This window comes from Talpa occidentalis, unplaced genomic scaffold, assembly GCF_014898055.3.
Source record: "Talpa occidentalis isolate TD23 unplaced genomic scaffold, MPIMG_talOcc4v2.1 talOcc4.11, whole genome shotgun sequence".
Taxonomy (NCBI): domain Eukaryota; kingdom Metazoa; phylum Chordata; class Mammalia; order Eulipotyphla; family Talpidae; genus Talpa; species Talpa occidentalis.
Window position 1 is genome coordinate 17,037,154 of NW_023601104.1, and position 14,280 is coordinate 17,051,433.

At 36.0% G+C, this 14,280-nt stretch overlaps 1 protein-coding gene across 8 annotated transcripts in view; it reads right to left on the reverse strand.

The window, feature by feature from the left end:
- Nucleotides 1-14,280, reverse strand: part of CEP152 (centrosomal protein 152) — a 78,609-nt gene that overhangs the window by 20,996 nt on the left and 43,333 nt on the right. For all 8 annotated transcript variants that reach the window (XM_054701314.1, XM_054701330.1, XM_037502431.2 and 5 more), the window contains exons 14-19: nt 12,023-12,151; nt 11,325-11,434; nt 10,476-10,604; nt 10,203-10,338; nt 4,975-5,256; nt 2,399-2,530 (exon numbers count right to left, since the gene is read on the reverse strand). In XM_054701314.1, the coding sequence (XP_054557289.1) occupies nt 2,399-2,530; nt 4,975-5,256; nt 10,203-10,338; nt 10,476-10,604; nt 11,325-11,434; nt 12,023-12,151 (918 nt within the window). The remainder of the gene's footprint in view (nt 1-2,398; nt 2,531-4,974; nt 5,257-10,202; nt 10,339-10,475; nt 10,605-11,324; nt 11,435-12,022; nt 12,152-14,280) is intronic.

Consider the following 14,280-nt stretch of genomic DNA (forward strand, 5'->3'; position numbering starts at 1 on the left):
TACTGGACATTAAGACAGGCTGCTTACTAATTTATTAATTATAGAAAACATCTTCAATACATATTTTTAAACATGTTATACTCTTCTATTCAATATTACTGAACACATGTATTTTAAATTTACTGAAGGAGTCTAATGAGTTTTAAAGAGGAATTGACAGCATGACTCTTGTTACCAGCAGAATAATTCAGTGGTGATTTGACACATGTTTAAAGAATGAGTCTAGGGAAAGCAGGTCATATCACAATGGATGCCTGGAAATCATTACTGGAAGCCATGGGTGGAGGCGGTAGATCCCATGGAATCTGGATGACCCACCCTGCCTCACCAAAAGCACATATGCTCTCACATGAAGTTCTACAAGGAGAATTTCAAAGTATTAAATGACTCAGTGGTACCCAACACTGCTGCACACTAGAATCATTTGAGGAGCTTTTAAAAACCCTGATACTTAGGCCACACCATATCCTATACCAACAGAAACATAAAGCTTGAGGATAGAGGCAAGGCAACAGTATTTTTTTTAAGAGCTTCAAGTTTTTCCAATGTACACCAAGTGTGGGAACCACTGAGCCAACTCTACTCCTTCTGGACTCTGGAAATGGGCCAAATTTTCAGAGATCTTGACAGCTCACTCTAATCACACAAGAACTCTCCAGCTAATTCTATGAAAGGTGGGTCCTTCCCCACCTTGGTTTTGGAGGAAGAATGTACAACATGTTAACAGTATATTTTGTGACTGAATAATTACCTAGAATAGTGCTCCTCATACCCTAGAGTGGTCCAGAAACCAGCAATGTCACATCACCTGGGAGTCTACTAGAAAGGCAACTTTTTAGGACTCACTCCAGACCTACCAACTAGAATCTCCAGGAGTAAAGCCCAGGAATCTGCCTTAGACCCTCCAGGTGGCTATCATGCCTGCTATGTTTAAAAAGCAATACATGGCTTATTATATCTATATTTCTACATTCACATACATTCTAGTCTTCTGAGTGGAAGGAAAGATCTTTTAGGAGAAAAAAATTCTCAGAAAAAAGGCTTAACGAAAGATCTCCTGTTATTTTATTTCTCATATTCTACCCAGTTTTTATTATTTTTCCCTGACTTATGAGCTCTGAGACGTATATGCACACCACCATCCCTTCCTCTTTCTCGCTCCTTCTTAAATTTCCTTCTGAAATATTCCAGTGTCCTAAAAGTTATAAAGAACAAGGAAATGAACAGCCATGTACTACCAAGTAATTTGTGAAAAATACAGATTTTTTTTTTTTTTATTTCTGGTGAACTGCTTCCTTAAATAATTTGTGGCATAACATAAATACAATCTCTCCATCATTCCCAATGCCTGTTACACACATTATTTTGGTTGTGACAGCCAGAGACTAGTGTCTGCTTGACACTGTGATAAAATAATAAAATAATAATATTTTATCACAATTAAGAAAAAAGGATGTATACATAAGACAAACTTGTTAGTTTGCATGTCTCCAATACTGGTATAAATGTCTTCTTGGTCTTGTTATTTGGACTTCTCATGAAAACTATGATTATGTCTAGAGTTTATTATGATGCTTCAGTTTATTATGATTAATTTTTCTAAAGTGCTATCTGGCTATAAGCCTACTGTGGAATAATTCTTCATTATTTTGTTTTGAAACAATTTATTAAGCTTTTATTCATAGTTGGGCCTATCTCTGAGTCTGCATAGTACTAAGTAAAAAGCAATTCTATTTTTCAATGACTGTTCACTATAGAAATTGTTGCTTTCTGAAATATTCTATTATGTGTTAGAGCTAAACTACTTCTTTTCCAGAACCCTTAAAAAATTTGTAGACCTTTCAGTTTTCCAAATAAATCTCAAAATCACTGTGTCAAAGTTCAAAGCTATGTTCACCTTATTGGCATTTTGATTTGAATTGGTTTATAGTAATAATTTAAGTTGGAAGATTACAAGGGTTATATCTAACTTTTCTAGTCAAGGAACATGACATCTTTGTAAAGGAGAATAAACTATCAAGATTATGTTACATACCTAGAGACACAGCACAGAAACAATCTTTAAGCTCGTGAAAGCATATCACATAGCTAACAATAAACAGATAAACACCTGTTCTTAATTTCCCCTACAGATAGGGCAAGACAGAATGAGATTTAGTTTCATGATTAAGGTTATCTTTTTGATTATGAGAGTTTCCAGACCCTAAAATATATTTTCTCTCCTTGAACAAGTTGATGATGATAACAGATACTGCTAGTAAGGCCTTAAGCTAATTTTTACCATGCATTGTTATATTTAATCCTTTGACAACTCTGAATAGCTAAGAATTCCTGGGACTGAGATGAGAGAAGTCAGGAGGGAGGCCCTCCTGAAGCTTCTTTCCCGGAGAGCTCTTACCCTTTTGGCTACAGAGATCTCTTGCTGTTCTTCCCACTTCTTCTGTTCCTCTCTTACGCGTGCTCTATATTCTGCGAGCTCAGGCAATTCCTCCAGCCAGCGATGACGAGCATTCTGCACAGCTATTTCTACCTGCGGGGTAGCACAAAAGAAGTGAGGTGTAAAATTTCTAAAAGATGTCATTTGCAAATGACAACTATGATTTCATAGGCATTTCGTACCGTGTTGTATCACATTCGTTATACTAACTTCAAGTACCCCCATTTTATCCCAAATAGTGGATTCTAATCCTTCTGTTCTAAATTCCCCATACTGTCCCATGCAAATGTTATGGGAGGTGGTGGGAATCTATAAATTTATCAGATGGCCAGTACTATTTAGAAAGTCTTATACACACCACTATTATTTAGTGCCTTATACTTGGCAGATTTTCCTGCTGTCAAGACTGATTTTGTGACTAAAGAATGAGGGTGATACCAGTTCAGGCAAAAATGTAAGACTTGATAAATTATGAGGGTGATCTGGTTGTAAATCTGTCACAGATTATAACATGGTCATAAATGTATGCGCGCGCACACACACACACTGCGCTGACATGAGAGGCTGCATTTCTCACTAAAATGCTAACTACATTTACAGGTAAATTCCAGAGAAGTTAAAAATATGAGGAAAAGATAAAACTATAGAAATTTACATTCCCTAAAAATTTGAACATTTTCTTTCTACTACAGCATGCTATTCTTCACAAAATCTATAATTTCATAAATTCCAAAGCAGCCCCTTAAATATGTCTTTTTGTCTATAGAATATTGTCTTCACTCTGCTCAAACGTTATAGTAACCATTTCAGGAAATGATTTTCTTAACTAAATGAAGATGTCCTTGACACCATCACATATATTTGCCTATGTTTCCATGCCTTAAAGGGCCCATAAAATCATGTAGAATAATTTAACAAATAAGCAGAATTTCAAGTATTTACCGAAAACTGAGTAACTTTTTTTTTAAGATTTATTTTTATTTATTTATTTATGCATACAAGAACTGGGGTGTAGGCCAAAGGTACAGGGGGGAGCAGAGTGGGGAGCCAAACAGATGGATCTACTGAAATACACTGCTGAGGGGAGCAGCAGGCAAGACAGGAGAGGTCTGCTGTGCCATGTGGATTAGTTCCCTGGCTAGGGATCAAACTCCTGCTGCAGTGGCTATTGAGAGCTTGATACTCCTGAGACTTAACCCTTGCACCATCAGGGAGGCCCAAGCTGAGTAACTTTTTAAAACCTCCTTAAGGTACTGTCTAAAGACTTTGTAGTAAGTGTTAGAGCTAAAATAATAAATTTATAATAAATAATATAAGGATTTTGAGGACCTCTGAGGGATAGAAACACTGTCAAGTAGTCTGTGAGGCCAAAACTACTTTCAAAATAATATTCAGGGCCTCCCCAGTGGCGCAGCAGTTGAGTGCTGGGTTGCGAAGCTGCCCGCAGCCTCTGCACCACCGATTTGATCCCCGGCCACCAGCCGAGGGTCCCACATGGCGCACAGACCTCTCCTGTCTCACCCGCTGCTCCCCTCAGCACTGTACTTGTCAGTTTGCCTGTTCTCCTCTCTGCTCTGGCTCTGGTGAATTCTCTCACCCTCCCGCACTTCTGACTATACTCAGTGCTTTTATAAATAAACGAGTAAATCTTTAAAAAAAATAATAAAATAAAATAAAAAAAGAATTGCTTTTTTAAAAAATAATAATAATATTCAGATTATTTTCTACTCCTACTCTCTCAAGAATTGACAGTACAGGTCTCCAGAGGCTGCATGTTAAGTGATGTGTCACTGCTCTCATAGCCATTGTAATGTTTGAATATTCTTGTTGAAAAATTTATTATATTTTCCTAAACAGTAAACAGATATATCCAGGGAAACAAAACTCTCTAGAGTCCTTAGTATTGGAAGGTATAAAGGCATCCTGAGACAAAATAATTTGAGAATATAGATGAAACTAATAACTTTCTTATTCTGTTAACTAGAATGACATCGACTCACTAAGACATTTCCTGGAAACCAAGCAAGTTTCCCCAGCTTTAAGGGGGCTAGTTTTGTGAGCACCTCCAAGCGAAGGCAAGGGAACCCCTTTTTGCCAGCAGAAGAGATTTATAGACAAAGTCCCATTTAAGGGGCATGCTGACAGATTCATTTCTGCAAATCTTCACAAAAAATATTGGTAAATAACTTATTCACCTCTAGGTGTGCTTATCTGTAACTATCTTAGTAGAATATTTTTTATAAAATGAGATAAAGATTCATAATTAAATTGTGCTTCATTCTATTATTAAACCATTATTTTTAATCTCGGGCATCTTAATGCTCAGACCAACCTAGAGGCGCAAGCAATTTTGAAAACCTGAGGGGTGACAAGACTGTGACAGAAATATAATAAATATTTTAAGAAAAATAATGAAGATTCTCTCCCCTCGAAGGTACAAATATTTTAAATTATAAGATTTGCTCAGAGATAGCATTTTATAGGTTTTCATTAATAGGCAGCTCTAACAATTTTACTATAATAAACCTGCCTATTACCTGGTTGGCAATATTGGCACAATGTTTGAGTTCCAATTCAAGCTCAAGTTCCTTCAAGCTCTCCTTGATTGCTATTTCCTTCTCTTGCTCTAAATCTTGCTGGATCTTTCGTTTCTGCTCTTCTACTGTGATTGCCATCTCTTTCTTGGAAGTAGCATCAATGGTGGCTACTTGGTCAGTTTGGCTGCAACAATCTGAGGTTTTCTTTCTCATTGCCTTTATAGTCTGATCCAGCTTACTCTGCCACTCCTTTTCAAGCTGTTGGATAAGTTCTCGTTTGATCTGTTTTCAGAAGTAAATTCACATAAGAAAAATACTCAAGTAAAAAACTAAAATCAATAGCTAGTCAAAAAAAAACAAATAGAGACAGCTGTGTCTGAAAACCATCTAGACATTGTAGTGAATACAAAAGGTTTAAAATTTTAATGAATGAAAAATATTTTTTCAATTAAGTCCTGAAAGTTACGCTTTGATTTTATCAACATGACATAAATCACATGAATGATACCAGTATACTATTAGGTCAAGCTATCTTGCTCTCAAGATACATTCTCCTGGAAGTCTTGACATAATCACTACAAAGGAGCCATGACAATTTTTAAAAAAGGAAAACTTTTGCTATTAAGATGTTTTTCGGTCAATAATAGGCTTTTCACAAAACAGGCATTCAATTAAGTCTAACTATTGAACCTAAAATTGAATAATCTGAACAAGTTTTCTTACTGAGCATATTAGAATCTTCTTATTAAATAGTTAGGATACTAAATACTTCAAGTTCTACCCACAGTGTGTTTACATGTTCTTCTCTTTCCTCCACTAGTTTTCTTAAATAAAATTTAAGTAAATATCTTTGTACAGTACTAATAGACTACAAGTTAAAGTTATAAAATAATGGCTCTATGCAAGTAATAGAGACAAGTGATCTTCTGAAATGATAACTCTATTGGTTGAGTAAACTGTCTTGTAAAAGCCTGCTTACATTTTAAACGCTTAGATTTTTTTAAAATCTAAGGATGGCTATATGAAAATATAAATATCTAATACAACAAATATATTTTCAGGAGAACAAATACATTTTTTAAATGTGAAGCTGATATTTCTATTATAGGCCACTCATCCTGATACCCCTCAAGTATCATAGCCAAGGAAATATTTACATTTCTGAGTCTATCGTTCTGTCCTAAAAGCTTAGAATCCTGTGATAAATCCAGCTTAGTTTGTGTTCCATTATCAAAGATGAAATTTTTAAATCAAAACTACTAAAGCATTATTGAATAAAAACTATCAAATGTCCTTTGAAATTTAATCATTTGAACAATTAATACAATATTCACTATTTGGCCTAGGAACCCAGATGGTCTGAAGAATCCCTGGTATTCTTTTACATTATTGCAGACAGACCTCTACTCAAGGATCAAAATTAACTATGAGAGTGTTTCTGGTTGAGAATTTTAAGTGGTTTTCTGGCAGTCCTACTGAGATGCCATGAGACGTCGTCATACACTGATATCAACAAATGACAACACAAAGCAGCAGACCTGACCCAGTTCCAGCAGCGCAGCCACGGGCGCTCAGCTTGCATCTCTTGGCATTATTTCTAACCCATGACTCTAGTTGTCTGTTGTTTTTTTCTGGTTCATAGCTGATCTTAGCATTCCTGTCTTAAATGCCATCTTATGCCTCTATACCACTATACATGGCAAGAATGTAGCTCTGCTTGAGTTGCATGATTTTGGCAAATTTCCAGTGATTGTGGAACCCACTTCTTCACAATTAGGTCCAGGGGATCGCAGTTATACTAAGACGATAGGATGGTCTCAGTCACATGGTTGAGGAAGTTGTCCAGTGTCACATCACATTTTTTTGACTGAGGAAGGAATCCCCAAATTGTGTGTCCTTCAGGAGCTGTTTCCACACATACCCACATTTACTTTTGGCCTACAGCAGAAAATTGCTACTAATTTTCCTGGTGTTTATGAGTATGTCAGTTACCTTGGGTGCCTACGAAAGTAGCTGTTTTGGTCTAAGCCAACTCAGCTGATATCTATAGGCAACTGGGCTATAAGGTCTAGAATGGACTCGCTCACAAGTCTAGTTAGCTCCAGGTTCACTGTACTTGGGTCACATGTGTCATCATCCAGCAGGTTACACCCCATCATTCTCATGGTGGTGGGTAATCACAGTGTTCCTAAGGGCATCACGCTTGTAAGACCCAATGCATCAATACTTCTTAGGCCTCTTTTTTTTGCATAATACTTGCTAAAGACCCATTGGCCAATATAAGTCATGCAGCCAAGATCAGATTCAACAGATGAGAAACAGACTGTACGTCTTAAAAAGGGTAGCTACAAAGTTCCATTGCCAGGGACACACATTCAGGGATGGAAAGAATGTGTGGTCATCTAATACAATCTACCACGGTGAGGAAAACCTTGTTTCCTTTCTTTTCAGAGAAAAAGTCATACATTTATTGGCCTTTAAGGATCTGCCATTTGAACATGCTGTAGAAATACTCAATTCAGAAAGTTTTACCATTAAAGGGAAGGAAATATTTAGATAGTTTTAAAATATTTAAACTTGATTTGTAGGGATTAAACAGGGAAAAAAAAGGTTCCTACTAATGAATGACTGAGTGGGTATTAAAATGTATAAATAAATTCTAATGTGTAGAGGAACACCATTAAAAATGAGAATATCTATCATCTTCGCCTTGCCTGCAAGTTTGAAGGATTCTGTGTAAGTGATTTTTTTTTTTTTCCCCTTTTCTCTGAACAAGCCATGTTAACATGTGAGACAAGTTCTATATGTTAACAAAAGCTTTAAAATTCTGAATTGACCCACAGCTTGACTTAAGAGTTTCAGAAAAGAAGACATGAAACAGGAAAATATAGCCTTGGACTCTTAGTATTTCTGTCTTACAAATTGTGTATACAGACTAAATTTCTCATCTGAAGGTCAGCCACAGGGAAAAATTGCTTATGTCCTGCAGTCTTGGACTCTTGGTATTTCTGTCTTACAAATTGTGTATACAGACTAAATTTCTCATCTGAAGGTCAGCCACAGGGAAAAATTGCTTATGTCCTGCAGAAAAGGGTTACCCCAAAAGTTTCCTTGCTTACTCCACAGTTTAGTAAGTCCTTCCCTCAGGAGTGAAACATTTCCTAGAAAAACAGATTGGTTGCTATACCTCCTACCACAGGAGGATGGTCTCTTTAATTCAAATAAATTCTGTTCTGACTCTTAAATTCAATAAGTCTATTTTAAAATTCAAATAAGTTCTGTTCTGACCCTTAAATTCAATAAGTCTCTTAAACTCAAATAAGTTCTGTTTGTCTAGTTTTTAAAGACTACCAAGACTTATAAAGGGTTTATGTAAGTCTAAATAAAAAAAAAAAAAAAGTAAATAACTCCCAGAGAAAGAATTAAAATTTTAATGCTTTAAATATGCCGGCCCTTGAAATGGGGGGAAGGAGTCATAACTACAAAGGGATAGCACTTACACAAGGGAGTTTTAGGATATTGAAACTCTTCTGCATCCTCATCAATCTATACATGTTGAAAATGTATAGAACTATAGATGAAAAAGTTAATTTTACATATGAGAATTTTTAAATTTTAAAGGAAAAAATAGAACCTTTCAGATTTTTGGATTGGCCAAATAGCAGCTTTCAATTTCCTTCTTGCACCAGTGCAAAAGCAGTCATAAGCCAAAATATGAGTCGAGCACAGCAATTAGTTGCCACTGACCCATTATGAAATCCAAGTTTACAGCAAATTAATGTTTTTAAAAGTACTAGAAAATAGATTCCTGGAAAGAATGATCTCCTTGAAAGAACAGCTCTTACGTTCTTGCTAATTTATGTATTTTTTTTCTAGTCACAACCATATTTTTAAAAATCTGCAATGGGAACTTTTTTAGTTGTAAGGCTTTATCGCCTTACTCCCATGACCAAGTTCAGTTTTATACTCAGCATATTTTGTCTTTAGTAATAGGAAAATATCAAAAAAGCTGTATAGAACGTATGCTAGATTGGTTGCAAGCAATAAAGCATTTTTAATTGCCATTTGTTTTGCTGCTGAAGCTTTTGCAGAGAATTGTGTTCAGTGGGTCTTTGCCCATATGTATTTTTTAAAAACAAGAAAAAAAGAGACAATCACACTAAAGGTCTTCTCTCTACTTTAACTTTTAAACCCTTATTGAAAATTAAGTCCTCAATTTCAAGGTAATTTAAGATTCCTTCTAACTTTTATACTGCCAGCACTAACTAAAACAGCTCCCTTTAGAAGCTTTTTCTCCAAGATGATATGTATACATGGTAACATATTGTATTTGCTTTTTAACTATATTAACCTATCCAAAATCAATCAACCAAAATATTAAAAGTACAAAATTCTTCTTCACCTGCTCTTTGTCAATCTTTCTGAGTCTATAGTAGCAATAACTAGCTTTAATAAAATTTTCAGAAACCTCAATATAGAATATTTACTCAAGCCTTTTAAAAACATTTTCTAATCTTGATGCAGGTGCTTTGCACCTGTGGTCTGCAAGCTGGTCCCAGGTGAAAAGTCAGATGTATCTGGATGGGGCTCAGGCCAAAACAGGGAAGAGAGGAGGCGGCACAACTGTTTACATGTGAGTCTATTCCTGGACTCTCACCAATGGCCACTTGGACGACTCAGGCAGGATTAGAGCGGACTGGAGCCTCTCCACCTTCCCTGAAAAAATGTTTTCCTGAAGGAGGTCATACTAACCCTGCGACCTTTCTCTCCACAGCCTGTGTGGCACCACCTTCCCTATCATGAGACTCAGGCTAGGATCTGCCCTTCTCCCCAGAAGTAAATACCAATTAGGTATTGAAAGGGAAATGAGTCAGAGGAAAATGTCTCAAGGGACTACGCAGGGTCATGTAAGAAGCCAGCAAAGGAATGCAAAAAAGATCGTTAGGTTTCAGACTCTAAGTGACTCAGGTCCACTTTTGCTTATTTTTAGGACTTTTTATTTTTGCCTTTGAGAATAAATCTATTTTCTCCTTTCTGTGTGTCATTTTTACTAAGGTTTTAATAATCATTTCAGTATTTACTGTATTTTGTGAACTCTGTTAGTGGGATAGAAGCAAAGGGGCTCCAAACTCTGCCTTCCCATTTCACAAGAGAACAAGAACACTAGTTTAAATGCCAACAATGAGGCCAAAGAAATGGAGTCAATGCAACAAGAACTTATACTGCACCTTCTGCTCCTGAGTCTGTTGCTCCTTTTCAAAGGTCTTCCTGAGAGTCAATTCGAGATTATCCTTCTCTCTGCACACTTCTAGGTAACATTCCTGCACAGCAGTCATCTCCTTATTCATCTTGTCTAAGTCAGACCTTGGATATACAAAACCAGCAACTAAATGACCACAAAAAATACAAGGGCTGCGGAACAAACAATTTTCCTCTAAATTATGGAGTAGGGGAATGTTATCACTACAGCTTGTAGGGCAATTAAGCTTGTTTAGTCTCACCTAAGTTGCAAGCGAGTCCCCTCATAAGCCTCAAAGAGCTGCTGCTTCTCCAAAGCATGTTTTGCTAACAGGCTTTCACGTATTTGAGCTTTCATAGCTTCATGATGCTGCTGGTAAGTCCTCTCACACCTAGAAACAGACAATGGACGATGGCAGTTGCCTAACATTACTTTAAGGCTGTACCCACGTTACTAGATACATGGTTCCCCTTCCTTCCTTCCCACTTCTTCCCTCTATATAAATTATAATAAAGGTCTACAACCAAAAGTAGTAATAATATACAGCAGATGTTTTTATTTAAGAATTCTTCAAATTTTCTTTCTTCAAGTATTTCCTTGGACGTGAGAACACCCCAGTCTTTAAAATAAAGCTAATGATTGAGGTCTTGTTGATTAAAGAAAAAATTAACTGGAATAATGAAGTGTACAGGTCTATATTTCCCAATCATCTATATTAAGTACAAATACTAGCAGCACCCACTCACAAGTAAGTTATGTTCCAAAAGTCTGTTTCCAAATTTATGATTTCGTATTTGGGAGACATGCTCCCTCTCTCACAGATTTCTTCCTTATAAAGAAGAGTTTCCCCTGACAAGCCTCTAAAAAAGCATTAAGCTATATTATTGCTGGGAACGTCAGTTTTAATGGTGCTATAGAACCCAGCAACTACATGACATCATTTCTATAGAAAACGTGTTCCAAATTCTAATTTGAGAAGCCAGGATTCACTTTCTCCAATCCAAGATCTCAACAGAGAGGGTTCACATAATCATTTCTCGTGACTCCTTCTTGAGAAGATACACAGGGAGGGAGAAGAAAGAAGGGCATTAGGCTTCTGGACAGAACATACCTCTCTACAGCTTCTTGTTTATCACGGTCAAAATCTTGTACCATCTGTCTCATTTGGTTACATAAGTGTTGATTTTTATTTCTCAGTTTTTCTTCAGTTTCTTTAAGCTCCTAAATACAAACAAATAAGATAGTTAGAGGAAATAAACATCATTAGCATTGATTTATCTAATCTCATTTTTAAACATCCTGTGATGTATTGCTATTCTAACATTTGACATTATATTATTTTCATAATTCTACAAAAGGAAAAAGTTTCTTCATACCTTGATAAAAGCACAGACTTTCTGATAAGAGTACGGATTAGCATTTTGCATTTATTTTGAAATATATGCAAGGAAATCATTTAGCCACGGTATAGCTAATGGATGCCTTAAAATAGTCTTAGAATTCAATCACCTTCAGCAATCATCTAAATAAGCACGGTTTTCCATTTGGATCAAGGCCCAGCTATGGAGGAAAGAACACCTTTATCACCCATGCTACTATATCAGAGAGGAAACTAGATCACACCAACTTACCTTCTGATGAAATTATTACCACATACTAGTAAAGAGAAATAACTAGAATCCTTAATCATCTACTAATATACTTACTTGTTTATCTCACATTGTCTGTGTATTTTCAAAAAGTCTCATGCAGTTTTTGAATCTAATGAGGATACAAAAATTCTCACAAATAAGGAAGTATTTTAGTCACCTGATTATGTTGTTGTAAAACTTGAATTTCATTTTTCAGTTGCAGAATATTGTCTTTGACCATCATGTCAGAAGTAGAAGAGTCAGGCCACAATTGATTAGTTGATTTTTCTGAGATATTTGTTTCAGTCTAAATATTCAAAAGAGGTCAAAATTTTTTCAGTTATTAAAAAATTCTCTAAGTATTCATTTTGAAATAAGCTCATACTTACAAAGAAATTGCAAATACAGCACAAATAATTTCTGTATAGTTTCACCACCTTCCCCAGTGGAAACACAGTTAACTGATCTAAGCCTGGAAATTAACTAGGATTCAATACTTTTAACTGATCCATAGCCCTGATACAAAAATTTCCAGTTTTCCTTATTTTCCTTTTTATGGTTCATGATCCAATCTACAATTTCATATTGTACTTAGTTGTCACATCTCATTAGTTTTCTCCAATTGAGGACTGTTTTTCAATCTCTGACTTTCAAATGCATGACATTTTTGAAGAGTACCAACCATTTATATTGTAGGATATCCTTCATTTGGATTTTACTGATATCGCTCATTAGTAAATTCAGATTACGCATTTTTGGCTTGAATTCCACAGAACTGATATGTGAGCTTTTCAGGAGACACATGACATCAATATGTCTCATCACTAGCGATGATCAATTAATCAATTAATGAAGGTGTGGTCAGCATATGCTGACCTCCATATAAAGTTACTGCTTTTCAATTTGTAATTAATAATGCTCTTATGAGATACTTTGAGTCTATACAAATAGCCTTTTTCACCCACTACATTTAGCATTTATTTTATTTCAATATTTATTTATATAATCAGTATTGCCTGACAGATACATATTTTATTTAATATGTACAATTTTTTAAGACTCATGATGGACTCTGACAAGTTGTTACTACAAAGGTCATACAAATATATACTGTCAGGGAGTGCTTAGCTTGTCCCACTCACTTTACCTCCAACAGTAGTGACTCTAAGTACAGATTGTCTTGGATGGGGAAAAGGGCCCCGAACAACTGCTTCCCTTTGCACATCTTGTATTGCATTGGAGGAAAGCCTCTTATGCACCATTAGTGTTTGTTTATTTTTTCATCTTCCCAAGTTTGCCTGTTCATGTGGCTTTGCACATTTCCCGCTTACCTCCTGTTTTCCTTACCAATTTGTATGAGTTCTTTATTCATTGAGAGGGTCACAAAGGTTTTTTTTAAGTACCTATTCTAGTGGACTTGCTGGTTTTATTTACCCAGACTCTTGAGTTTTCTTTTGCAATGTTGAAAAACTATCCTGGCCCAAGTTTCATTCTACTCACTAGGGGAGTGGGATGCAAGTGAAACCTCCCTCCCCTGTGGGGGGACAGCACACTGAGGCTTCGGCTCAGACTCCCAGTTCAGTGTAGAGCTGCAGAGTCTTCCCTTTCTCCAGAGAGAGACTGCACCATTGTTGGCTTTCCCATGTTCCCATGACATTATTTCCCAGATGTCCCTGCTCCTACTCCAGTCAGAAGAGACAAAAACTAAGAATACCTACTCTTTTAGTTTTCTCAGATTTAGGGGCATTAAGAAAACTTTAAAGGATTTTACCAACTCATTAGAAAGATTTTTTTTTTTTAATTTGGCTACTACTTTTTGAACTTTATAATATGCACTTGTGGTTCTTTCCCCACTGGTGGGTTTTTTTTTACTAGGAGTGAAAGCAACATCATACTGATACTCTGACATGATTTTCAGGGCCAGCTATTAATTCAGTTATGACATACTATCGCACTGCAATCATGAGCACAAGACCCATATGAAGATCTTTAAAAAGGATCACTTAAATATCACAACAAAATTTATTTCTACAGGTAAAATACTAAAGACATTATCTTCAAGAAAACAAGAAGTATAATACACCAACTCTCATACTGTCTTCATAATTTCTATGTCTAAAAATTGATATTGATATTGACATTGAGACCTCTAAATTTTTTGGGCCTCATTAAAGATTTCAGAAATAATGAACGTATATAAATAATATAGACTTCTAGTCACATGCCTTGCTGCCTTGTTATACCAGCCTATTTGCTACATCCTTTCATTTACTTGTGCTCAAAGGTGAAATGTCCTTTCCTATCTTTTCTCCTGGATTTTTCCTTCAGGAGCGAGATCAAATGTTTTATCCTTAAAGACTCCACTAAGGCTGACTAATATCTATCTCCACACCCATCAAATTAGTTACAACTTCTCACAGCACTTCAGTAACCATT